Consider the following 27,847-nt stretch of genomic DNA (forward strand, 5'->3'; position numbering starts at 1 on the left):
AGTTATAAACGTGCTACTAACAGTAGCAGATTATATTTGAAACCTGAAAGCCAGATCATCAACAAGTAATGCCAAACGCAACTTCATCAAACACATAAGGAGCTCCTGCTGTGGTGATAGTTTGCGAGCTGGACCAGATAACCTCTACCAGCAAACAGTTGAAATGGTGTTTTTGGAGTCGCGGTTGTTTCATTTTGTGTCTGTGTGGGTCCACGCCAGTATTGCATATTACTAGCTTTTGGCAGCAAGTATTCAAATACACACTTAAAACTGTTAGTCGATGGCAGGCCGGTGTGAAACCTTACATCATACTCTCTCGTCAACTGTTCAAATTCCAAAGGGACAGGGAGTAAAGATGCCTCAGATTTTGCTGGATTTCCATCGAAACTTGAATGAGAATCCTCGGTTTTATAGGCTTGATGAGGACGCTTTGATGTCGTCCATGTTTCTCTTCCTTTACGTTTAAGCGGAGTCCTCGATTGCTCGTACTCTGATAGCGTAATAAAAACGGAAGGATTATCCGTTTCGCGGTTATTTGGGGTTCTTCTTCCCAAGGGAAAATGATTTGAGCAAACGAAAGTACCTTGTGCACAAGGCTTTGGGTTAAAGTCATCGGCTCTGCTGTTTGCAATTTGTTTTCGCCAAATTTCAGCAAGTGCTTGATCTTTGGGCCACTTATGAAACACTAACTTTTCTAGGTGAGACCTCTTAACTTGATAATCAGGATAGCGTTTATCATTATCGCAATATCCAACTGCACAACGCGCATTTTTTACCATTTCGGCTATGACTGCTTATGGCTACTCGGCTAGTTTAGGGTTTAGTTCGTTTGACTTGGCTTATGAGTTCCACACATTTGCGAACTCAAGAACATCGCTCAAACGACGGACAAGTTGTTCAAAGAAAACAAATGTTTTCTTTAACTTTCCGCTTTTTGATTACCACAAAATTGAACTCACGTGTATAAAAAATCGCAAATAATAATGCTACTATTAAAATGGACGAGTTTGAGAAATATTTTTGGAAGAAATGGCCAATATGTAAAAGGTAATTTTTGCGCATTTATTATTAATTTATATGGCTCATTGCGTGACCGCGCGCTCGGCCCAATGTTTTTGCACCCCCTGCAATATGGCTACGATAACCTTGAAAAGGTCTAATGCTGTGATCTGTTCAAGGGGGTTTGCTCGAAGTTGGTATACCAACTTTCTAATGTAAGCCGTTGTCTATAGTTAGTGCTGTAAGTAATGCATTTTGCCGAGTCCCAGTCAATGTTGTGCTTTGTGATTCGGTGATGTTCGACAATGTAGTTCGATTAGTTTTGTCTTGTTTCTTAGTAGCTGGTTTGTGTTCAGTAAGTCTTATGTTTAAGTTCCAGCCAGTTTCCCCGATATAGGAGGATTGGCAGTCGGAGCAGTTTATTTTGTTTATGTCCCTGATTTGTTCGTTTCGTTGGGTTCGTTGGGTTTGTAAGTGTTGTGTTTGATGAAGTCAGAGTTATAATTGCTTTTGTCAAAAACACGTTTTTCATAGTGTTTTACACAACTATCTCAAATTTTTTCGCTTTTTTATTCCTTTTACAAACTTCTGATTAAAACAAAATTTTTATGACATGTAGAGGAAAACCGGTAGAGAGTTTTAACCCTGAAGCCTCGTTTTTTTGGCTTTGTAACGACTGAAAAATAAGATGGCAAGTTGTATTAAAGCTTGGAAGTTGAAGGTGACGAGGACAATTTCAGCTGTGCGAAGCATTTTTAGAAGATGAATACTTAAATTACAAATTTACATCAAAGTAAGAACAAAGGCATTCATATCTTCAACATATTCATCGATATTGAAGTTGTTCACATAGGAACTGGTTGAAAACTTTGTTTCGCATAATTTGATGATGTACATCCACAGATCTAATAATACACTAGATAGTGCAACGGCTTACATTTCATAAGTAGTGGTTGAAGCCGGGCAAATTTACTTCCGGAGCCCCAAAGTAGTGAGAATCGATATGGCGTTGTATTAGAAAATATCTGGTCAAAGCTGATATCTTGCAATTACTTGCAAGTCACGACGGTTACATAAACTGGTTTACTCTATTAATGAAAAAAATTAATGTGACCATAGTTTTTCAAGAAAAAGATAGCAGAATACGCCAATACATCGCCGTAAAATTGATTTCAAGTGTAGCTCGATTTGAAAGCATCAGCAGCGACGAAGGCTTAAGATACTGGAATTTGCACATCTAAATATCGTATCACAGCACAATCTGCCACAAAATGTTCAATCGAACGTCGTAGAATTATCTTCCGATATTTATTGTTAAGTAAAACGAGTTGGAGATTACAGTTTGAAAGATTTTTCACGATTTATATAAAGTATATTGTTCACTGTACATAATTAAATATTGCACTGGATTATTGTACCAGAAATGCATTTTTCTGGTGTTTCTGGTCGGCAAACGAATATAGCTATGTCAAGATGTGAGTAATTAATACGTTCAGAAATTATTTACAGAAAGAATGTGAAGAGTCTACCTCGAAGAGTCTATGTCTTGCTTGTCTATGTCTTGCTTGTCTTGCTTGTCTATGTCATAGAGTCTGTCTTGCTTCTTCGGAATTTGTTTTATATTATGAGTCTACCTCTGTTACACCAAATGTTTTGTGAAGTATAAAATAGCAGGTCACTTGTGAAACTGTTGATACCACAGGTTGATACAATATACTCTGTCCAACACGGGGAAATATTTACTTGTTAAAGCAAGAAAAGTCACCAGACTTGTAGTATTGACTGTGTTTTACACATATATATAAACAATGTATTGTCATAGTCTAAACCAGTGGGTTATATGGCCAGTGCCCACAGTGCTTAATGTACTGTTATGGTGATGTTATGCTACTGTTTTCAACATTTTTATTGTCTTTTTTACCATTCAGGCATGTATATGCATATAAAACTTTCTACACATTCTTGTTATTGAAAATATCAAACCTAAATTATTTATTCTGAGCAAAACATTTAATTTGTGCTTGTAACATGTGTCAATTTCTGACTGATTTTTGTAATATGCCTGTTCTATTACAATACATCCATAGATCGAGTATGATATCGCTGTATTTGCCACGAACTAAGCCACACTATCGCAGATTGTGCTGTGATACGATATTTAGATGTGTAAATTCCAGTACTTAAGCCTTCGTCGCTGCTGATGCTTTCAAATCGAGCTACACTTGAAATCAATTTTACGGCGATGTATTGGCGTATTCTGCAATTTTTTTCTTATAAACTATAGTCACAATGATTTATTTCATAAATAGTGCAAAAAAGTTGATGCAACCTCCGCGATTTGCTAATAATTGCGAGATATTAACTTGGACCACATATTTTCTAATACAACGCCATATTGATTCTCACCACTTTGGGGCTCCGGAAGTAAATTTGCCCGGCTTCAACTTGTATGTCAGTTGCACTATCTAGTGTATTATTACATCTGTGTGTACATCTCGTAGAGTTTGATGATACCGTTTTCAACTTACTATTGTTCATCAAAATGTCTTTCCGATCATTTTTCTATGTCGATTTGTTTTGTTTCTTCAATGATATACTAAAGACGTAATTTGAAATTATTATGATATTAGCGATGTGAATAACAAAGTGTTGTTAAATAAGTAAATTTGTAGCAATCTTCCATAAACGTCATTGCAGGTGAAATTTTGGTAGCAGTAGTAGGATTCTGTATTCTGGATTCTGTGATTTTGTAATACAAAAGTATTGTTAAGTGGGATGAACCAACTTCCGGCTTCAATTATCCAGTAAAATATACATATCAGTTGCTCTAACACCTCTGTAGGTTTATTATGCAATCAATTTATGTAAATACTAATTACATTTCTTGAATCGTGTGCAATGTTTGTCACGCGCGCGATCTCGCGTGGCTTTCACGTATGTTTTGTCTCAATCTTATATTTTAACAAGGTAGGCAACTCTCAATACAAAACTACCGACCGTTAACACAAGCACTTTCACAAAACCGTAAATGTCTTATAAGTAAGTAAAAAACACGAAAAACAAATAAATGTCATTAATATCGAATAATGTAACTACATTTTTGCAGTTTTTCAACATTCAAATGTATTTCTTTGTATCAGAAAAACACGAATGTTTTTAGGGTTTGAGCATGGCAATATTTTTCAAAACATATACTTTTTGCTCACTTATCTAAACATTCCGCAAATTTTTGAATGTCCAAAGGCGTCGCAGATTTGTTAAAATTTGAAAAATATGCCTTTTGCTCACTGTTTAGTCGAATGTCCCCGCTCTGTCATAACCCTATTTGCATTTGCCGAGCGCCTTTGATTAGAGTACATGTCACGTGACTCTTTTCCTTTCTCAAATCATGGAAGCAGTTGTCCTTAGGATTTCTGAAGAGTTTCAACGAAAAATTGTTTGTCATTGTGTTTGAAAACCGTTTTTGCTGAGACTGCTTTTTTTGCAACTTTTTATTGACGTTTATGCCTGTATGAGATAGTGTTCATGGAACCGATAATTGAAGTCACATGTGACTTGTATCACTGTAATGTAGCCAGTCAGCATGTTCTGATCATTCTATGTAAACTTCAGAACATCATTATCCATTTCTTTACAAGTCTATTGTTTTTACAGTAAGTGAAGACAGAAAAATTAGATTGCAGGACTAAATTTGGTTTCACCACTTAAATCGAATGTAATTATATTCATATGTACAATATCGTAATCTATTTTTGCTATATCTACAACGATTTTATGTGGATTGCAAAACTTAATGTTTGTCCAAAGTGTGCTAAATACATCTATACAAGTACAAAATTCGCTCAACTAATGAGATTTAACCATGATTTTTGCGATCGATTGCAAAGCTAGCGCTTGTATATATTGATATCTTCAGTTGTTTTGTAGGAAGGTCCGATCATGCGCACAAAGTAAAAATATTTTGTTTTTATAGAATTTGTTCATGCTAGCTGCATGCAATCCGAACATACGTATGGAGATCAATGGGATGGATGGAAAACGGTCTGTCGGTCGTCTGCTTTTTGCAGTAAAACATGTAGTTTTATAGTCTGCGCACAGGTAGGTAATGAACAAAAACTGCGAGAAATGCATCCCAAATTTTAGGAAATGGCATTTTAGAGGTTCTTAATAAAAAATTTTCCTTGGAAGAATTTGCCCACGGTCTCCCCAAACACTACTCGCACCTTAGGTTCTCGGCTCAGGCTTTGGGCCCTGTTTTTAAAGTCTATATATTTAGGGCTCATTTTCAGTAGTAGCTGACTGCCTCCCCTACAGTGTTCCTAGCACGCAACTGATCCCACCCCCCATATATTAAAAAAACTATTCAAAATACCTGTTAACCCAACAGAACTTTGTCGAAACAATTAAAATTTGCTCGCAAAGTGTCTTCATTTGACGGCCGCCATACTTTTTCCGTTTCAAAAAATGTGTTAAATTGTACTTTTCTTACATGACATACATCACGGAGAAGCCACTGACTGACTCTTAAGCTTAAGCTTCGTTTAACGGCTCACATATTTCATCTTCTATGGGAAATGTTGCACTTTGCGCCCCAGATTACGTTACGTTGATGTGACTTATATAAATTAATGGCCACGCGGTGAGTTCCTTTCCCATAAACCAATATTAAACGCTCATCCCCATGAATTACTTCCGTTGGCTTTCTCAAGTCTTCATAGTCAGATAAATTGTCATGTTCAAACATCATATGCTAAGTGGCACCAGATTCAATTATCCAATCAAATCTAATCTTTTTTATTTGGGATAAACGCCACCTAATCATTATTTTCTTGATTATCTTTTTTGGCACAATGTGCTGACTTTTTTTCTTCGTAGTGAAAATAAACGATTAAATTGTTATTTCTTCGTAGACAATAGAGTGATTTAGCAAACACGACGTTTCGTCTAAGACGTCGTCAAATATTTGCGAGAGATCTGGGTCTAGGACGCCACCACGTCGTAAAGTATTTATCATTTAGCAAATCTTTTCAAGGACTTCGTAAAATGATAGTATGAAACAAGTTTCATCCATTTCAGCAAAAAATCATCGTGACAGTTTTGATTTATTCCAAGTTCTTCCTTCAAAACCTAATCATTTTTTCGTTGAACGCACTGAATTACGAGATAAAATTATAAAAGATCTTGAAAAATTAAGGAATGATAACAATGATAAACTGACATATTTTTACATCACTGGTAATCCTGGCAGTGGTAAATCACAACTTGCAAGACAGGTTTGTGAAAAATTATCCTGTGATTGGAAAAATAGAACATCGTTTGTAATGACTATCGATGGAAAAAATGAGGAATCTCTTATAAGAACTTACTGTGAACTTGGATACCGTTTAAACTGTGACAAATATATGATTGAAAAATTTGAAAATGAAAACTGTTCCATCACAGACAAAGTGAAGAATTTGCGATCGTTATTATCCACACGATTAAAATTATGGCAAAATTGGTTGATCATTGTAGACAACGTGGTACAGCTTGGAAAAATTTCTTCATTACTTCCCCAAGTTGGTGATCCCATGTGGAGAAATGGACAAATTATAGTAACCATCCAGGACACAGATGCCGTCCCTCAAGACGATGAGTTTAACAAACATATTTCTATCAGAAGTGGAATGAATAATAGGGAATGTTTTCAACTGTTAAAGCATTACACTATTGAACATTCTGATGATCAATTGTTGAATGAAGTATTGCACGCATTAGATCGTCAACCGCTGGCTTTGGTTGCTGCTGGTTGTTATTTCAGTCGTGTAAAAAAAGTCAACTGTTCATTTACTTGGAGTCAATATTTAAAGAAAATATGTTCAGAAGAAGAAGAAAGCATGGACGACATTTTTGTTAAATATAACTCGGTATATCCAAGAAGTATGTTACAAGCTTCACTTTTAGCTGTCAGACAAAATGCTGAAGAATCCTCAATATTGGAAAATGTTATTAACTTTTTTTCTATGATATCGTTTGATCTTATACCACGAGACATTATTGTTTTTTATGTTCAAGAAATTGATCCCAAACACTCAAAGGAAGATATATATCTTTGTTTAAATGACTGCTCATTGTTCTTGCATTCAGAAAATAATGACATTAGTCTACATCGTATTGTTCACAAAGCAGTTATTGTGTATCAATCTGAACATTCAAATGAAGAACATGAAATGGAAACTAACGTTGATCAAATATCCAAAGCACTTTACATGTTTAAAGAGAGAGACGACGAAATCAAATTAATGCCACATCTTGAAAAAATTGTTCAATTATTAAAGACCAACAAGACGAAAATCTACATGAACACTTTACAAGTTTTTCAATATTTTGTTGATAGATTAAGACATTTTGGGAAATACGGTCTTGCTCTTGGATTATTGGATAAATTTAAATCAGAACTATCTAGTTATGACAAAGCTTGGTATTTTAGTACCCTCGGTCTTTTATACCATGACACTGGGAAGTATAGCAAAGCAAAAAATCATCATGAAAAAGCTCTGGAAATTCAAAAACAATCGTTAGGTCCAAATCATGTTGATGTCGCTACGTCTTTAAACAATCTGGGTAATGTGCTTGAAAATACTGGAAACTACGACAAAGCTATAGAGTTTTACGAAAGAGCTCTGGAAATTAGAAAACAATCGTTAGGTCCAAATCATGTTGATGTCGCTACGTCTTTAAACAATCTTGCTAATGTGCTTGAAAATACTGGAAACTACGACAAAGCTATAGAGTTTTACGAAAAAGCTCTGGAAATTCGAAAACAATCGTTAGGTCCAAATCATGTTGATGTCGCTACGTCTTTAAACAATCTTGGTAATGTGCTTGAAAAAACTGGAAACTACGACAAAGCTATAGAGGTTCATGAAAAAGCTCTAGAAATTCGAAAACAATCGTTAGGTCCAAATCATGTTGATGTCGCTCAGTCTTTAAACAATCTTGGTGTGGTGTTTGATGAAACTGGAAACTACGAAAAAGCCGTAGAGTTTTACGAAAAAGCTCTGGAAATTCGAAAACAATCGTTAGGTCCAAATCATGTTGATGTTGCTGATTCTTTCATCAATCTTGGTAATGTGTATTATAAGACTGGAAACTACGACAAAGCTATAAAGTTTTACGAAAAACCTCTAGAAATTCGAAAACAATCGTTAGGTCCAAATCATGTTCATGTCGCTTCGTCTTTATACAATCTTGGTAATGTGCTTGGAAAAACTGGAAACTACGACAAAGCTAAAGAAGTTCACGGAAAAGCTCTGGAAATTCAAAAACAATCTTTAGGTAAGAATTTATACAAATTTCATAGTATAATACAAAAAAATTTGGCCATAATGAATTGAAAGTCCTAGATTTAAATTGTTCATTGACATACAAATAGTTTCATGTGAGGACTGGGTTGTTCATTTTTTTTGTAGACAAACAAAAGAGCCAAAGCAATAATTAAAACGCACTTGTGATTCATATTTACATTAATCAACAAAAAGAATAATTCAAAAATCTACCTATAAACTAAAAACAGATACATAAAACCCACTCTAAAGAACAGTGAGATGGAAACAAAACATTTTAATCAAACAAACATTGCTCAAGATGTATAACAGCTATAAACTCATTGTTAGTTGTAAGACTCACCAAACCCAGCTCAGTGAAAATTATGTACTCAAAAAAATCAGACTGAAAGATTGACAAACATTGGAAATAATTCAGGATGATTTCAAGACAGACATATTTCAGTATGCCTATGCCATTTCAGCATGCCTATGCCCATGCCTATGAAACGAAGCTTTCTTTTCTTTTCCCATCCTTTCGGTTTTGCAAGGACTGGCTTTCACTCGTCTAGTTTTTGCTAGCAGAAAATATGTAGTTTGAAATTATGTCGCCTAGATAATTAAACCCACTTTTCGAGTGTTCTTTTTTGACTTACATTCATACCATGGTTTTTTGTTTTGTTTTTATTTTCGTTTTACAAACATTTGCTGTTTGCTTCATGAAATTTTGGTAAAACACAAGACAATAGACACTCCGTATATAATAAATATTGTTCAATCTAGATAAATAATGTTTTCTATATACAGTGTATATTGCCTTGTATTTTATCAAAATTCTCTTTGGCAGTCGTAATTCATGAAGTTTGTTTATCTATATTTATTGGTAATCTTACCCCTAATGAAAGCTGGTTCATTACGTGAAAATATATTCTGCCCCCGCAATATTTCCTTTTGTAAGGTCATTTTATTACTTAAAAATGTCAGTCATGTAAAACAGTGCGTAATATATGTATATGAAATTTTGGAACTAATGGACAAAACGAAATGAATTATATAGTTTTAAAAAGTTACTATCCAAAACTTTCCAATTTATTTGTGTTATTTCTTTTCGAGCGCTAGCTTTAAATTCATTTTTTTACTTGTTGTTAAAATAGAAATACACAGCTTGTGTGGATAACGCTTTTTTAAATATTGTTCGTAGAAATCACAAGTGGTGATGAGGCTAATGCAAAAGATGTCGGAACTTCTCCTGGTGTTGAAAATACAAAACAAGGTATGCCTTTTAATTATATTTTATTTTATATATATTGCATAACCTAATCATATTTCTTTTGTATTGTATCACAATTCAAGTCATTTGTTTGGTATTTGTGTGTTTTTTTAAAGATTTATATTATTTAATAATATGCATGATGTACGTACCCTTACGAAAATTATCAATAGGATCTTATTAGAATTCCAATAGGAATATAAGATTCCTGTAGGAAATCCTATAGGAAGGCAGAGTGAATTCATTTTTATTCCGATTCCGATAGGAAATATATTAAGAAAATTGCGGCAATTTTAAAGCCTATAGGAATATTTAAATTCCTGTAGGAAATCCTATAGGAAGGCAGAGTGGAATTCATTTTTATTCCGATTCCGATAGGAAATATATTAAGAAAATGGCGGCAATTTTAAAGCCTATAGGAATATTTAAATTCCTGTAGGAAATCCTATAGGAAGGCAGAGTGGAATTCATTTTTATTCCGAATCCGATAGGAAATATATTAAAAAAATGGCGGCAATTTTAAAGCCTATAAGAATATTTGAATTCCTGTAGGAAATCCTATAGGAATCCATAATGGTGATTTGTTTTGCAATTCCGACTGGAAATCCTTTAAAAAAATAGTGGGAATTAAAAACCTTTACGAATATTAAAATTCCTATAGGAATTCTCCTGGAAATGTTATTTGAAAAACATATATAGCAATCGAAATATATAGGGGTATGGAGTTGGTGGTTGTGTAAAAGACAATGATAATGTCATCTCTTGAATCAAAGGCTGCTGATGTTTGAATTCTTTACCAGAATTTAAACAACAGCTTTACGAGCTGACATTGATTAAACTCCTCAAAGCAGAGCAACAAAACATGTCGAAATTAAACAACAGCTTTACGAGCTGACATTGATTAAACTCCTCAAAGCAGAGCAACAAAACATGTCGAAATTTAGTCATTAGATAATGAGTTTTTACAACCATTACGAACACCAACAGCATGCAATTGAAGAGGAATTGATTTTCGATTTCGCCACCATTGAATTAAGTTGTTTGCTTTGTTATAGTTGGTATGCGATTCCTTCAGGGATTCCTATTACAATGTGAAATCTCATAGAAAAGAGAATTCTTATAAGAAGCGCTTTAGAAAATTCACAGGAATTTGCAAACTTATAGAAAAATATATTTTCAAATTCTTACACAAAAGCTATGGGAAAAATGTAAAACAACAAACTCAAATCATCCTTGAATTAGCTAAAAAAAATTATTGTGAGATGAAGTTGGATTTTTTCATTTGTAATAAAAAAATCGTTTTGGGAATGTCTTGTTGACTGTTACGACAGTGAAATGGAATTTACATATTTTTCTGTATGATATGAATAAAACAACACATTCCAAAAGAGCTATAGTACAAATTAATGATTATAAACAATTTAAAACATATGTAGTGGCATGCATTATAAGCAAAGCTTTGTACGATATACAAGAAGTTATCTGTTTTGAGTTACGCGTCATATATACAACATGCAACAAATACTGTGTATCTAAAATATCTGTCCAGTCGAGTATTCTCAAACTTGCAAAAAATGAAAGACAACAGCAATCCTTTCTATTTTGAGTTAATCGCCGTAAAACTTACATGGCAATTCAAAGAAAAAGTCTCGGTTTCGTAGTTTTAAGTGTACGCCTTTGTCTTTAATTTGGTGAGGTTTGAGAGCCACAATTTGGTCTCTGTTTGTACACTCTCTTACGAAATGTGAAGTAACACCACATTCTTTGTTGGAAAATAGCGGTCTTCCTCCACACAAATCAAGTTTTTTCACAATCACAACATAATATACTTCACACTGGCATGCCTGTAATTCAGCAGTGCTGCATTGACAGTCTGGCTGTACACGGTAAAGCCCAACAACGATACCATACTTGGTAGTTGAGTGTCGATTTGCACATAATAATCATGGTGTCTTTGGGATCTTGTATAACTTTCCGAAGTGTATAGCACATGATTTACAATACCACGCTGTGGATAGTATCGAGTTGGGGGACCTCTATTACGGAGAACAGACACAACTTCATGTTCACACCAATCGCACCCGTACTTACCATTAAACTGCTTGCAGTTTCTCAACATTGCACGAGCTGGGCTGTCGCTGGAACATACTAATGCGAAAACTTTGCGAGGTATAATTTCTTCACGTAAAAGAAATCCCTTTTTTTCCAAATCATGGCATTCGTTCACAAATGCTTCAAGAAAAGTGTTCATCTGTGGTTTCGTCGCACCAAACCACAAACCTGTAAGTAGAATATTCTTGGAACGAAGGTGAGGAGGTAACTCGTTTATCATACATTGGATAGGCTAAATAAAGTATTGTGATGACTTAAAAACAGGAATGCCATCTGCATTCCAAGTTAAAGAAATGTCATTTTTCGCCATAGCTTTATCCCTTATCAGGCTCTTATATAGTTTACCCGTAGTTACGTCTGATATAACAGTTGATTCAGTCAAAACTTCCAAATTCCTGTTGGTTAAATATTCTTTTTACCAGAGATTCCTCCACTTGAATTGCTTTGTAGAACTTATACTTGCTGGATGGAAACGTGCTCGGCAAAATCAAACTCAAAATGTCGAGTAGATCAGTCAAAGCTGCATCTGTTAAATTGTTCTCTAATAAAAATGCGACGAGCAGGAGAACACTTTGAGACTTGGTTAGAAGAGCACCAGGATATATTTCTTCATCGCCATTTTCGATGTTTAAAACCTAAATACAAATTCTGAGTGTAAATCGGAATGTAGTAGCTATTATGGGAGGTGGGGAGGAAGTTCATGTTCATATATTCATGTACTATAATCAATAATTAAAATGGATTTCAAAAGAAATTGATAAAATAGAGCACACACAAAAAAGTGAATATTAGCCCTCTTTCCCAATCCTTGATCTTCTGCCTACCCTGGTTCTACGTACTGTATGATGTTTCACATTCACCTGCAGTGCTTCATGTCCAAGGCCATTATTATTAAGCTGGAAATCAACATCAATTTTTCCATTCTCCTGACATGCCTGTGCCTGTGTCTCTTGATCTTGTTGATGAAATTGAATCTAATTTTTAAAATATATGTTCTATTGATTAAAGCGTTAATGAAACAAAATTTTGCCAGACTGTTTTCTAAATACATTACAATAACTATTCAAGCTCATCTAGCATCTTACAAACTATTTTTGTTAAGAAATAAAAGATGTTTAATGTGTTTGCATAGTCTTATCCAATCAAGGAGACCTTTGGGAGAACTCGGGTGCAGATCAGTGCAAGCCCGAGACTGAACGTTGAGGGTTGCACCTGCTCGAAAGTTCTCACAAACGTCTCCGAGGTTTGCATAAGCCGGTGCAAACATGAAAAACATCTTTTATTTCTTTTATAAAATAACAATAATGCGAAACAGAGAAAACGTTCTGATATTCTTTAAACATGTATTCATGATCGACTTGCAAAATCTTTTAGATTGATTGATTGATTTGATTGGTTGAGCGCAGATTGCTTTTCAAAGGCTAATGCAATGCAGCTCTGGACCAATCAGCAGACACGTTTCATTATGTTTATTTTATAATTATCTTTGTTACACTGATATTGAAATTTCTTCATTATGCAAATTTTCTGGTAATGAAACACTTTGCATAACTAACGTTTGATTTGCAAATATTTTGAAGTGCATCAAATTTTCACACTCCTATCTGCCATGTATTGATTATGGTCTTGTACTAGTCAATAAATCTTTTAATTGTGTTGAGAACTGATGCAGTCTAAATATGACTATACAATGTAATGTCACAAGATGATATAGGTATTTGCATAGAAAATGAAGGTAGAAACATCTTTTATACCATTCACTGGCACAAGCTAGCTAACATGAAAATTAAGACATTTTAAGAGGTCAATGAAATGCAGTTTGCAATGCTTTATAAACACTTTGATCATTGTCTGTAATGTTATGTGGCCTCATAGATTGTTGAAAGAGATAATGTATATTTATCAGATATAATGTATATAATGAAAGATATAATGTATGTGTAAGAACACATGCACTTATAGGCTTATACACCATTGATAGACTGACTTGGACAATAGCAATAATAACATCTTTTTTATCTACATGAATTGAGCACACTGTAATACACGCAAGTCGACTTGAAGCACCAAGTTGAAAGCTCAACAAAATGAATAGTGTCAATACAAAGAAATGTCCAATCTAATATCGTTATCTATGTATATTTATTTTAAATCTATTTGCATCCAAATTCAATATTACAATCTGTACAACAAACAAAGTTGCATGACTCGCCATTACATACAATGAGTATCAAAAAATTTAAATCAAAATTTTATAGACAATCATGCATTTCACACATTGTTTTTTAAGGTTATATTTGAATACAGCAAGATAGCAAGGCCCTTTACCTTTCCAGTTAATGAACTCCTCAAATAACAACTTCATGTTAAAATAAAATACAATCATTCTCAAGCATATGATACAACACATGGAAAACCCTCTGTTTAGTTTTAGCTTGATTGAATTTGGTTTTGGTTAATTGGCAGGGAAACTTCATTTTAAATGCACTCAATTGCTAAAAGTGTAAAAATGCAATCTCAACATGCAAATTTTATTTGACAAGTACTTTCGCATCATTTTTGATTGTATGAATTCATTAATAGACATAATTATAACTGGACATTAAAGGAGCTCCTGTTTCTTGCTACAAGTTTACACAAAAGTAAAATTACAAAGCACAATGTCTACTGCAAAATTACCGACAAAAGTTCCATTATTATTTTTTGAAGCACAGATATAAGTGTATCATGAAATACAATTAAAATTAATACTTCAATTACAATGTATTAATGCCAATTATGTTAGGAAAGGCAAGAGGTATGTTACACAAATGTCTGAACATATGCGAATGGAGACACATTTAATTGTATAGTGTGGATAAAGTATGGGATAAAATTTTGAAGCACTAACAAAACAATATTACCAGAAATAATATCTAAATGAAATTTTCCATACCATATCTGATGAAGTTGCTTGATCTATCTCCATCGTAGCACGCAACTGCTTTCGTCGTCTATATTTTGTTCTTCTTGGAAGATCAACAGTGGAATCAACTGCATATCGTCTGTATTGCCCTCTTGAGCCCATACGAAAAGCTTAAATTACAAAACCGCGAATACAAGTTTTATCAAAACGATAAATTTTGACAAATTTTGAAGAATATTCATGACAAACTGCTCACGACGAAAGCAGCAAGCGTTTGTTCAAGTCAGCGGTGAAATTACTACAATTGATATTTACCGCCATTACCACAGTAACATCATTGAGTTCTATAATAACTGGAGCGGCTATCTCAAGCGCGGCCTTAGATATCTGATGACGCCAAAAAAATGGCGGATTTCGTCCTTTGCCGCTGAGATTTACCGAAATTGACCGCTTTTCCGAAAATTTCACAATTTCCCACTCCCTCCTGAGGAAAGAGTGAGGAAAATGTATGTGTGTATTTGGGATTCGGCAAGCAATTTTTTGATGAAAATCAAGGTAAAAACCTTAAATTCATAACAGCGAGTCAACTGTGGTTGTCAGTTATCTGCTCCTACGAGGATGCATTTATAACTATCGACGAAAGACCTATATGTCGGCTACACATGTATGAATGCAGATGTGCGTCGTTTTCTTACCAGCGTCAAACTTGTTTGATCGATTAAACTCTTTAGTCTATACAAAAAAGTATATCATAGTTCATCTCCACGGTTCACGAGAGAGAAGTTAGCTTATTTGTTATCATTGCTATTTTGCTTCTTTTCATGCAATGGGCAATGGCTTTTTTCGCCACAATTGTAGGATTTTTACCTATTTCTTTAAAAAAGTACATATTAAATCTCTGGATATTTACGGATTTTCTGTAATTGACTTTCATATGAAATTTCAAAAAGACTCAAGTCTGCATAGGTTTGGTAAATGAAAACAAACAATATTGTATAGAAATTACTTTAAGTAACCTTTTTGTGATGTTCTGAAGTGCAACTGCATCAAATACTTGTAAAGTTGTAGCACATTTTGATTTTGTTGTATTGATATATGAATTGGGCAAAATGCAAATAATAATCAAAACACTTATGCTTCCAATGGTGTTTATAATTCATTTGTAGTTTTAATACTTCTACCTTTCTTTTCACTTTGTTTTGTTTTTCCTATATTTGCAATAAAAGTGCACTATAATTTGAATGATTAACACAGTTTTCACCTCAATAATAAATTTCATAAGCAGTTGGTTGTGCAATTTGTTCTCTGAGTATCCACATCTGGTGTTTTGTTCATACAAGAATGATGAAGTGCAAGTAGATATGTCATAGCAAGGCAATAAAACCAAATGAATTACATACCTATAGTGTACTTTTATGCTAGAAGCTTAAAAGCTTTTTAGAAATTAGAAAGTTATTGGATTATATTACCTCTATATCATCAATCTCATGACAAGAAATAAGAAGCAAAAAATTTGTAGAAAAGCTTTGAAAAGTGAAAAACTTTTATTTAAAAAAGCAGCAATAATGCATATGATAAATCTCCATTCTGTACTCTAATAGGTAAATAAGCTCACACTGTTTCTTAAAAAAATATAAAAAATATATAAGAAATATAGAGTACAATAACTTTAAAGGTTTCGTCACTGAATCTTTAATGCTTCAGTATAGTGCATTAGATATTAGTAACATTTAAACAACACTCAACTAAAGTATTTTGATAAAGATATGACATGATTTAAACATTAAGTTATATAAAACCCAATGGCTTATACAGTTTGAAGCTTCACATCTGCATCGAGTCATCATCAATCTCAGTACAAATGTTTACATAGACACAAACTTTATGGCCTTCCATTTTACATGTTTGTGAATTGACATTTCATTAAGCATCAAAACACACACAACCTTCTTGCCATCTTTCTTTGGATCATGAACTTTAACTTCAAAGCATTCAAGGCATCCTTAGTGAATCCATTGTCTCCATCCATAGAATTTGACCATGATCAAATTAAATAACTCTGGATAGGGCAGACAATAAATCAATTATCTTTACAGCATTATCATTTTTTAAGATTCTGCCTGGTCAATAACATCTTCCAGTCATCTTTACTCCTTGATCTTCCCTGCATGTTGTCAGCAAATAGAACATAACAATCTCTGCTCCAAATCATGGGTACCGTTGGGGCTGATCATTTCTTTTTGATCCTTCTCACAGAGCAAAATGTGTGCAGGGTCTTTTTGCTTTAGGGAAACTATTTTGCAAATAAATGGGTAAATTTACGATTTCATGCATTAACAAATGACAGAAAAGTATGCAGAATTTTATAAACAAAAACAGGAAAACATCATTATATTTGGAATCAAGTCAGTCTTAAAAAATACGATCTTTAATATGTATTTTATGGCTTTTCAAGAGCATGTATAATTGCTTTTCAATCGTTGACGGACTGACAAAACAAACAACTACCTCACCTGTGAGAAGCGATATGTTCCTTTTTGTGGAAAATACGACATCCAACAATTGAACGATTTAAGTGTTGGCATTATAAAAGAAATGCCAAAAAAGATATCGTCACAGAATATGGAACTAACGATATCCATATTCTGTGATATCGTGGTTGTTTTTGAAAAATTCTTTATAATTTACTATAGACACCAGGGGGAGGTCGAGAATATTATTTTTCTGCAAAGCGATCATTTCAGCGGAAATACGTCCTTTGGCCGCCATTTTTTTGGCGTCCTCGCCCCAGTAAAGTTAGCCGCTCCAGGTATATAGAACTCAATGAGTAACATAAGTGCTGATCTGACATCACCAAGGTGACAAAGCAAATTTCCTTGCCACTCAAGTAATCAAGTTCAAGTTGTTCTCAGCGTTTTGCAGCTCGCTGTTGTGAAAAGGTGACCAAGTGTGAAAGTTAAGAATGAAGTTTGCGATTTTCGATTTTGGAGACAATACTTTTGATATTGGCCAAACATCATGGATACAAGATGAAAATTCTACAACATTTGACAACGAATCCTGGCTCTTTACCCACGAAATAATTGTCAAGTGGCGCATAGACTTCAATGCAGCGAAACGAAAAATGCGGAAAAAAATTGATGTAGATTCAATCAAAACGGAAAGCGAAAGATATCCAGCAAGAATTTTAAAATTTGGAGGTTGGCGTTTGATTTTGATTTTTGAAATGCCACTGCAAAAATATAAATTTAAAACGTATAAATATTTCGAATAATCGTTTCTGTATAAACTAAATTTATAAAAAATGAAAGTGACAATATGGCGGACACTTACTTTTTCAAAAAACATTGCTGGATATATACCATTTTTTGTCATGAGAATGAGTATCTATAATTTCTCTACAAGTTTCGGATTATAAAAACTATAAAAATCGTAAAACTATAAAAGCATTCTACATTTTATTATTAGATGACTTTGACTCCATGGATTCATGCTTAGAGATGTATCTGAAAAGTGGAAAACTTCAACTCCTAAAAGAGGAAAAGGTCAAAGAATCTCACAAAAGAATTATAATTACTATTCCGACTCCGATAAGGAGGATTATGAAGTCCAGTTTGGTTCACATATAAGTAAAAAAGTATGTTTTTATCGTGATTGGAGATTACAATCTTTTTGGTATCACTTTTGGATTCAAGCTTTTGTAGAAACTGCTAAATATTGTACTAAAAAGGCGTTACTGTCTATATGATTGTTTTTATTTAGCCTCCTTCAAAGAAAAGAAAAGTCCAGAAAGATAGTTCAAAGAAAAACTCCTTATATTCCATGGTTAAAGAAAAATATAAACAAACAGAGGTATTCATATGGTATTAATTACTTGATGCTTCATTATTATCAATATGTCCCGAGGAGTAAAAGATCATTGACCGGTTGTTTTTTAAAGGGACATAGCTTAATGTTAAAAACTAACTTAGGGTTTGATTTGTTAACATAGGGTTAGCTAATCCTGTGTTAAAATTTTGTTTTTGAAAGTAGAGTTCAAGCAACGGTCTAACTAACTCTGAGTTAAGACATTTAACCTTGAGTTAAAAAGCGCGCGACTCCAAAAACATCATATAACAATGTGTTCAATCAAATCGACCAATCACAGACGAGAAGCCAGCTGGCAAAAAAGTTGTTTTTCCTTTTTTTATCCATTAAGTACTTTCTCGATAATGGAGCATGGCCATTTTTGGATGTGATTCTTACGTCTATTTACAGCCAACGACAGTTAGAAGTAATGAGTTTTGAAATATTTTCGTGTTTCATAAGCTTTTGTCAATTAATCACAGCTAATGTGCGTTCTTCTCATGTTCAAATATGTTATTTTAGTTAGGCGAGCATTGTATGAGTACTCGTAATGCACTTTTTTGGATAAATTCATACGCTGAGTGAGAATATATATTTAAACATTGAAATAAAATAAGTTAAACAAAAGTATATGTTGTCGCTACTCCTTTCACAGCGCAGGGCAATCTTCTCGGGAATCTTAAGCATTATGATTAATATAAATGTTTTACTGATTTTTTAAAAGTTTGAAACAGTGCAAAATGAAGAAGACAACTTAAACGAGAATCGTTCCGTAAGTATACAAACTTTTTTCAGTTCTTAGCCGTTGACGTTGCCCAGATAAAGTACGTTTTGCTTTCTTATTTAACGTATTCGAGATTTGCCTGGTAAAAGGGTATTGTCATTATAAATGCCCTAAATTATTGTTTCTACAATGCTTTGTTTACAGGACAGTACATCCTTTTTACAGCTAAAATAATCGAAAATCGTTTAAAAGAAGTTTCCGAAGAATGTAGAAACTTAAAGATGCAGACGACAAATTTAGCTGCGTTGATGAATTCTGTGAAAGGTAAATGTTGGATTAGTGACAAGAACTGGCAATGTTTTCAACAATTGAAATGTAAGTTCTTTCATTTTTAGAATTACCCATTATTGTCAAAAGCCTTGAAACTTTAATTAATGAACTCCGGTCAAGCAGTACTCATTCAGTCTCGCCACCTGTCAACACTGATTTACCAAAACACCTGTCCCCTTTATGCCTTAAAAGCTCTTGCGATGCACCTACGATTGAGGAAAATGATAATGCTGGCAACGGAGTGGAAGAGATGGTAAGAATAATGCCTTCTTAGTTAAAATAAAAGTCGTCTATATACGCAATGCCTCAGCACAATTCCGTAAAAAAAAAGGTGTATATCTATAATGTCAAGCAAATATCATTATATGCAGTATTGGAAATTTAAGAATATGAATATAGCTACAGGGTGTATAAAAAAACGGAACAGTTATGAAAACTCTGCTAAAGTTGTAAGTGTGAAAAATTTGCAAAAGCACTTGGTTAAAATAGTAAATAAGACTTTATATCTGAAGGTAAAGTTTTGGTAAATAATTGACTTTTTAGAATAAAAATTGTGTTACCAAAGCTTTTTTGATCTTGCTTTTTGATTACTTAAGCGACAATTTCCTAACTGTTCATTTTTTTTGGTAGCTACACCCGTATAGCAATCAACATATCGGTATTTTTGTGCGTAGTCAGAGACGCCAACTAACAGCACAATTAAAGTCCTTTTGTTTAAGATAGGCATTCCAAAACAATCCAGAAGATGCTTCTTAACTTCTACTGGATCTCACAAATTTATTTTGGATCAACAGGTGGAGAAGCCAACTAGGCGAGCAACTTGGTTGCTGTCTTTCAATTTCTTTTTGCTAGCGGCATTGCAGTTTAAAATTCGACCTGATATGTTTCAGGAAACCATGTTATCATGTTGAAAACTGATGAATTATAGAGTCGTAGTACGTTGTAGACATTATCTTATTCTTGCTAAATTTTCTCTTTTTTCGGAACCTAGAACCTAACTCGTGCATGTGAAGAAAAAATCATAGCTATAGCAAATGGTAAAAGCATTAAATTTAAATGAAAAAAGAAATGACACTCCTTATAAAATAATCAATATTTATTCCAAACGTTATTCATTTCTATTTAATTTTTTTCTATTTGTAATCTTCGAAATGTCCGCATTTTCTACTGATGATGATACCTTGTAACATGTAACACTTGTCAAAACGTTTAGAATAAATATTCTTTACTTTATACGTAGTGTCAATTGTTTCGTGTTTTAGTAAAACACTTTATGGCAATCGTAATTGAAGGGCAATATAACTTTAATCAACACTATGCATTTGAAATTTAAGCCTTCTAAATTTTTTATTAGGTAGCACTGGCTCCTGGTATTAAGATTTTGCCTTCGCAGAGGGATCTTTTGACTTTACAAAGAATTCCAAAGAATTACACGTATGCGTTAATGGACATGATTTGGTCCAGAGATGTGTTGGCAACACATTCCCTAACAGGAAAAACGTCCAATGCTCACAAAGATAAAACACCAAAGCCTTCATTGGATGCTTCAAAAGTTGCTGCACTGTGTGGTAAGTAAAGCTTTTAACCTTTATTTTTTTTCAAGATGTATAATACAGTTTGTTAATACGGTCAGCCTTGAGGATTTTTTGTGGGATGGCTTTATGCAAATTGGAATTAATATAGGTCCTTTAGAAAACTACAACATTTAATAGAATATTTGATGTAGTTACAAGTAAATTTGAGATGAATTGCAGCATGTTTCAAGACATATACCAAAAAACCAATAAAAACTATATGAAACTTTAAATTGTTTCATAGTGTAGTCAAAAAATTAGAGACTATGTACATGATATCACCCGACAGTTTCAAAACAACAAAAAACTAAGTTTGGGGGCGGAAAAGATGAACGCGTCTGCTTACAGAGCTGACAGTTCAATAAAGGTCACTAAAGTAGTTACTACATTTAGAAATCCCCAGGTACCAAGTAGCTACCACATGAGCGCTCGAAACAGTGTTATACGGTCCCGCTCAGTAGCTATAATTTTAATTTGACACTCCACCAGGTATACTCTATGATTTCTAATTTTTTAAATCAGATTTCTGTCTATTTTAGATGTGGTTGTAAAAAAATTTCGATTACCTGACAAAAAAATGGTGAAAGGATTCATAAAGGCAAAGCTAAACAACAGCGAAAGATGTAAAAAATTCAAAAAAAGTGACAACGTACCAGATAACTGATTCTTTTTTATAATTTTATTTTTGATAGTTAATTTTCATGTTTTTTTCTAGTTATACATACATATACGTTATTTGTATTATTGGTAATTTTTGCAATTTTATTAACGTATGCAAGTTTTAAAATTTTTAAGTTCTATTAAATTATTTGAGTTTTCTGTATTATATTTAATGGTCATCTACAGTCATGTGTCTGTTTTTTATGACTTATCAATCCTATGATCCTGTAAGAATTTATAGTCTTTCAGAGAGTCTTATAGAAACTTGTGGGGCAAAACTATGTCATTTAAAATCATGTAGAATTCCCTATGTATGTTTTAAGAACTCCCCATGACAATTAGATTATGTAGCAATTCACGTGAGATTTTATAAAAAATACGATTAGATTCTGTTGTAATCTGTAAGCAATAGTTTAGCCTCTTTACAAATTCTTTTAAGAGTTTTGTGGGAATTTTCGCCGGAGATCTAATACGAATTCTTATAGGAATTCTTGCAGGATGTCTTATTGCAGTTGTTGTAGGAATTTGTATAGGAATTCTTGTAGGAATTCCAATAGGATTCCTTTGTAAGAATTCGTATAGGAATTCTTGTAAGAATTCTTATATGAATTCCTATAGGTTCCTACAGCATGCTACACGTTGTTCCTATAGGCTCATGGGCCAATTTCCAATAGGATCCTATAGGAAGTTTTAATAGGAATTTGGAGATCAGGTAAGAATTCTTATAGCAATAATTTGTGTAGGAAAACTTGTAGGAATTCCAATAGGATTCCTTTGTAAGAATTCTTATAGGAATTCTTATAGGAATTCCTATAGGTTCTTACAGCATCCTATAGATTATTCCTATAGGTTCATGGGCCAATTTCCAATAGGATCCTGTAGAAAGTTTTAATAGGAATTCCTATTGATAATTTTCGTAAGGGATATACAGTGTTGCACTTTCGGACTTCAAACGTTCGTTTATTACGTATATTTAATACTGTATCAATGACTTAAATTTTCCTTTGCGAACGACAAATAATTTAAATGTACTGTGTACCAGACGGCAGTGCTCAGCACAACTTGACAAGTCTTTGTTTATCTCAATAAATCCTGCAGAGCAGCAAAGTGGAGCAACTCTTTTCATAAAGTGCTCAAATTGACTACATTTCATAAGTTGTATTGAAGAGAAAGAATTATAATAAATGGGTTAAACCTTTTAAAATAAATCTTGCATAATGCACACCATACAGGTGGGACCCTACATTTTAGAAGTGTTCAGGTTAGACCAGTTGTTTTAAAAGTGCTCGTGTTTGATTACAATAATTCCTATTTTCTTTGTTAGAGTACAGGAGATTAGTCGGAGTATAACTTTTTTCCAGATAGAAATTATGTTTTTTGCTCCTGGCTTACAGCATGTTAAAACAATTAAAAAAACATCCCGAACCCAAGTTCTAATAAAAAATTTCTTTAAATACAGTCAACCTTTTACATTAACAAATGTTATGAGATATATGAATTTTTTTCATCACATGTCTAAGCAACAGTGAATGGTAACATTAGCGTCTGGTTTAATCTATTTTAACCATGACAGTAAAATCTTGTCACTTCAAAATTTGTACTTGAAGCACATTATCAGTCAGTTAAAATTAAGATGAGACATGAGGTGATAATGACATCATGCAATTTATTTTTTTAAAGAACGTTTATTGTATTCTGCTTGTCTAATCATAAAAACTTCTCAACAAACTATCCTTTCGATATACTGTCATACTTCATGTTTGCACCACCATGCGTACATTACCTAGCTAATGACATTGAAAATTGTGCAAAGAACGGCCGCCATCAATCCGACTTGCTCAATAAACTTCAATAAGTAAGAATTCCTGTTTATTGTAAGTAAAATACCTCAAAATTATTTGGAAAATGGCCAATTTGACGATGTGAATTCCACAATAAAAAGAAGGCTATTTACAATTTTTATTATGACAAATGTAGTATTAAATTGCATATTTGTTAAACGATCTTCTAAATTCTAAATTTACAGACAGTTACAAGTTTTTTTTAAATTTCTCCTTGCTAAGTATAGCAGAGAATACCTCATCAGTGTGAACATCATTCAAAAGTCCACAAGGATCATTTTGTAGCTTAGAATTAAATTTTGAATCCTTTTTACTTAGAATTGCATTTTAAAAGTTGTATAGAGCATAAAAGTTGCTGCATCAATTTTTTTTCTACTAGAAAATTTCCCAAAATAGATAAGCAAATAACGTTACTAATCACAAAACATGAAAACAACGACTTTATTCATTGATTTCAATAAATTACTCCCACTGATCTCAAAATAAATAAATATAATTTTTTGCACTATATTAGAAGAGCACGTGAGTCCATAAATCTCATTTATGATTCAACTATGTCTTAATTGATGATTGTCAACTGGCTTAATGACCTTCATTAAAAAGCGCACGTGAATCAGACCCAGCCACTTACGACTTGAGACACCCGATTGAGCAAGCATAACGCTGCTGCTTAAATATCCCTTACAGAACTCAATGGCTGTGTCATTTTTTCTCAGATATTGTAGCACGGACCACTGTATAGAGGACCGAAACTATTTCTTTTAGAGCGATGGGAGAGGGGGTGTTTAATAACGCTGCTGCTAAAAAATATCGCTTACAGAACTCAACGGCTGTATCATGTTTCCTCAGATATTGTAGCACGGACCACTACATAGAGGACCGAAACTATAACTTATAGTTGGGTGGGAGAGGGGGGTATTCATATCTTCAATTGTGGGGTTTACTAAGCGTCTGCTAGGTAAGCTACTGGGTTTATTAAGCTTTTGCTAAAATAAAGCTTACAGAACACAATGGCTGTATTATGTTTTCTCAGATAATGTAGCACAGACCGCTGTATAGAGGACCGAGAGTAGAAAGTTTTATTGGGTGGGAGAGGGGTGTCTTCATATCTTCAATTGTGGTCGACTGATTTCTTGTGAAATCCAACGTAGTCTACATTAAACATAATACAAAAATAGTTAAACAAAAAGACCAATAAATTGACAGGCACCATATGGAAAAATATAAAATTGATCTGAAAACTTGTTGTGAAAGCTTGGAAATATTTTGCTCAATTGCTCTTTTTAACTTTATTTATAAGAGATCTCCAAAGGACAGTTCTGTTATACGAGAAAATTTTTCATATTAGTAAAACATGATTATGGTAGCCAAAAACAATTGAAATGTTCTGCATCATACATAAAATAGAAAAGTGATGTTACAACATTTGAAGCCGGAAGTTCGATCATTTGCTTGCATCGTTCGTGTGCTTATCTTGTCAATTAATTTATACTTTAGCACTACAACATCATGATTTCTTTCACATGTTTCTAAAACAGATAGGAATTTAAGAAAAGGACTGAAATATATAAGAATTTAAATCGCTTACTTTTTTTGTGGTGTTAAAAATTTATTGAATTGCATGATTCCTTTTCTACCTGAGTAAAAATTTCATCAAACCCGAAATTTTCTGGAAAGCAAAAACCCGGACACAATAGAAACATGACAGACAAATTGTTTTTTGTAAATAAATCATCATAAGCTTAATAAATAATTGAAAACTGCAAAAACCATCTTCAATTTGGCAAAGGTAAAACAATACCAGCATTGTTGCACGAGAATAAGAAAAACAGGAGGTAGGGTTTGAGTTTGAAGACATAAAGATAACGAGGTTCACTTTACCAAGGTGAATAAGAGAAACAGTACGCGTCAGATAACTTGAAGTTAAAGCATAAATGCCTATAAAGTGAACATTTTGCAGCCTGTGTTATACTTTTATTGAACAGAAATTTTAATATGACAACGGAATTTCTCTACTAACTTATGCGTATCTCTATTCGTTCTCAAGATATTGAAGCTTTTATTTTGTTCAATTCATCTAACTTGTGACGTCACGTTGCATAATGAGAACTAGAATTAATTTACTTCAACTTTGCAGAGTTTTTTTTTCTTTGTGATGTGTTAATGATATAACATACTGCCAAATTTTATCAACGTAAAGTTGTCAGGAAAATGAAGTTTATTTAAAACATGGCAGAGACTCATTTTGCATGCAATATGATGTCACAAGTTAGATAAATTGGTAATAGCAAACACTTCACTTCAGTATTTTTAGAATGAAAGAGTCATACATAAAAGGTTTTAGAAAGCATTCATTTCAAAAGTTCTGGTCAATGTAAATATAATTTAACTAGCAAAGTTTTCGTTTCATTGGCACTTTAATGGTGCTCAAACAACGTTTGAGAGAATAATTGTTCAGTTTTCGCTGCTGATCGAACTTCAATGTTCATATTTGGCATCAAACCTTAGATAGTCTATCTAAAAGATGAGTGTCGAGAATGGAAAGAAAAATTAAATGAAGCTTTTTGTTATCTTCTGCTATAAACAAATTTTAGACTCTAAAAATATGCTCTCAAAATTTAAATTTAATATTTTCGAAAAACTTAAGGTTATTTACTAAAAAATATATGAAATTACTGCAGAAAGAAGTTTGTGATTAATTGTATGGTATAAGCTAACCTCAAATGTTGCCTGATTTGATTGTACAATTAAAAACTTATGATTTGTCTAATGGTTGTTGATAAGTTTTTCAAAATGTGCGGTAGCAAATAATATCCTTTACTGATTGGGAAAGTTTAAGCTATTTTGACGTATTTATTTCGTTTCTTTCACCCTTAAATATAATATTTTAACTAAATTTTTTAGAATTGGTGTTGCAAGAGTGGAAATACATTGATGAATCAGCGAAACATAGAGAATTGTTTTTAAAATTGATTGAATATGGACGCAATTCCGGTGTTGAGGTTAAAGAGGTGGGCAATGTACGAGTAATTTTCTCAAAAGAGTTTTGCATTGGTGAAGGAAGTGGTGCAACCCGTGTTTATCTTGGACTGGGTAAGGATGGTTACGGTAAAGCAGTGAAACGAATACATCAAGATAGATACAAAGAGCTTGCGCTGCAGGAAAAGGAAATTTTAAATCAATTCAACGCAAAGAAATCGAAATATGTTGTGAATTATTCCTTCTTAGAAGAAGATACTAGAACGGAGTATGTCTATTTAATATTAGACTTATGTGAAGAGTCGTTGGAGAGTTATGTGAAATCTATTTGGAAGATCTTCAAAAAGTTCTTCCCAAAATTCTCAGACAAATTTTGCGAGGATTAGCTGATCTCCATAGTGGCGAAAATCCTATTGTTCATCGGGACTTAAAGCCCAGCAATGTTCTCCGAGACACACAAGGCAACTTTCTGATAGCTGACTTTGGCATTAGTCGAATATTGAAGAAAGGTTCTACAACACATAATAGCAGTCCTAACAAAGGAACGGAGTATTGGATTGCTCCTGAATCATATATAGAAGATGAAGATTCATTTGATAAAGCGCGTTACAAAAGAAGTTCTGATGTATATGTAAGTGTAGAAATGTAAACATTTGTAAGTTGTAAAGAAACTCGATGTTGTCAAATTGCATTTTGATGTAACGCTTTTTGTTATTTTAGAATGCAGGGATGGTAGCTTATTATGTTGCAACAAAGGGAAACATCCTTTGGAATTCAACGGTATAGACTGGACAACATGCTAAATGGAAACCCTGTTGGTTTGAAAGAAATCAAAGATGAAACACTAAAGGACCTTCTGTCGTGGATGTTAAATCTAAAACCTGAGAACAGACCATCGGCTAGCGAAGCATTAAAACATCCATTTCTTATATCGGATCACGAGAAATTTGATTTATTATGTAATGTTGGAAATCCTCAGAATTAAGACAAATGATCCCTGTGTAGTGCCGTTCAACAATTGAATAGCGAATCCTCAGATTGGAGAAGCCAAATGGATATTGATGTTTATATTTATTTGGTTATTTGGTGAATGAAGGACCTATAACTCTTCATGGACAGATTGCTTATGACTTATTCGAAATATTGACCTGCATTGGAAGGAACTAACAAAACGAAAACGAAAACCATTTTATAAGATTGGCGATTACAAGGCGTTTTTCTCCGAACATTTCCTAATCTCTCTGTTCGGGTAAATGCTGCTGTCAGGTCAAATGAAGAATTGAAAAACAAAGCAGAACTTAAG

General features: G+C 33.4%; 3 protein-coding genes across 6 annotated transcripts in view; all 3 read left to right on the forward strand.

Moving 5' to 3' along the window:
* The window catches only part of LOC124456435, a 63,291-nt gene extending 54,799 nt beyond the window's left edge, over positions 1 to 8,492 (forward strand). The window contains exons 5-7 of the mRNA XM_047006881.1: positions 4,973 to 5,097; positions 5,910 to 7,763; positions 8,451 to 8,492. Of these exons, the coding sequence (XP_046862837.1) occupies positions 6,051 to 7,763; positions 8,451 to 8,492 (1,755 nt within the window). The 5' untranslated portion in view covers positions 4,973 to 5,097; positions 5,910 to 6,050. The remainder of the gene's footprint in view (positions 1 to 4,972; positions 5,098 to 5,909; positions 7,764 to 8,450) is intronic.
* Positions 8,277 to 21,909, forward strand: LOC124456518. Of its 4 annotated transcripts, XM_047006942.1 has the most exons (10): positions 8,277 to 8,316; positions 9,505 to 9,576; positions 17,503 to 17,790; positions 18,059 to 18,227; positions 18,353 to 18,442; positions 19,161 to 19,208; positions 19,365 to 19,484; positions 19,556 to 19,743; positions 20,845 to 21,058; positions 21,604 to 21,909. In XM_047006942.1, exons 7-10 carry the CDS (start codon positions 19,442 to 19,444, stop codon positions 21,726 to 21,728), a joined length of 570 nt encoding a protein of 189 aa, XP_046862898.1. In that variant the 5' UTR covers positions 8,277 to 8,316; positions 9,505 to 9,576; positions 17,503 to 17,790; positions 18,059 to 18,227; positions 18,353 to 18,442; positions 19,161 to 19,208; positions 19,365 to 19,441; the 3' UTR covers positions 21,729 to 21,909. The 4 variants fall into 4 exon arrangements, with proteins under 4 accessions (XP_046862898.1, XP_046862895.1, XP_046862894.1 ...); XM_047006939.1 differs by lacking the exon at positions 17,503 to 17,790; XM_047006938.1 differs by lacking the exons at positions 8,277 to 8,316; positions 9,505 to 9,576 and having other exon boundaries at positions 17,372 to 17,790.
* Positions 21,910 to 26,358: 4,449 nt separating this feature from the next.
* LOC124456437 (mitogen-activated protein kinase kinase 1-like) lies at positions 26,359 to 27,454 on the forward strand. Its single transcript, XM_047006882.1, has 4 exons — positions 26,359 to 26,365; positions 26,470 to 26,658; positions 26,847 to 27,175; positions 27,265 to 27,454. Exons 1-4 carry the CDS (start codon positions 26,359 to 26,361, stop codon positions 27,328 to 27,330), a joined length of 591 nt encoding a protein of 196 aa, XP_046862838.1. The 3' UTR covers positions 27,331 to 27,454.
* The last annotated feature ends 393 nt before the right edge of the window (positions 27,455 to 27,847 follow it).

The sequence above is a fragment of the Xenia sp. Carnegie-2017 genome, unplaced genomic scaffold, assembly GCF_021976095.1.
Source record: "Xenia sp. Carnegie-2017 unplaced genomic scaffold, XeniaSp_v1 HiC_scaffold_5, whole genome shotgun sequence".
NCBI classification, from domain to species: Eukaryota; Metazoa; Cnidaria; class Anthozoa; order Malacalcyonacea; family Xeniidae; genus Xenia; species Xenia sp. Carnegie-2017.

Excerpts from the sequence above, each read along its gene's own strand:
- LOC124456518 (XM_047006942.1), top strand. The coding sequence starts at position 19,442 with ATGCAGACGACAAATTTAGCTGCGTTGATGAATTCTGTGAAAG. Across the intron at positions 19,485-19,555 it reads GTTGATGAATTCTGTGAAAG|AATTACCCATTATTGTCAAA; the intron begins GTAAATGTTGGA and ends TTTCATTTTTAG. Across the intron at positions 19,744-20,844 it reads GCAACGGAGTGGAAGAGATG|GTAGCACTGGCTCCTGGTAT; the intron begins GTAAGAATAATG and ends ATTTTTTATTAG.
- LOC124456437 (XM_047006882.1), top strand. Across the intron at positions 26,659-26,846 it reads CCGTGTTTATCTTGGACTGG|TCGTTGGAGAGTTATGTGAA; the intron begins GTAAGGATGGTT and ends TTATGTGAAGAG. Across the intron at positions 27,176-27,264 it reads AAAGAAGTTCTGATGTATAT|AATGCAGGGATGGTAGCTTA; the intron begins GTAAGTGTAGAA and ends TTGTTATTTTAG.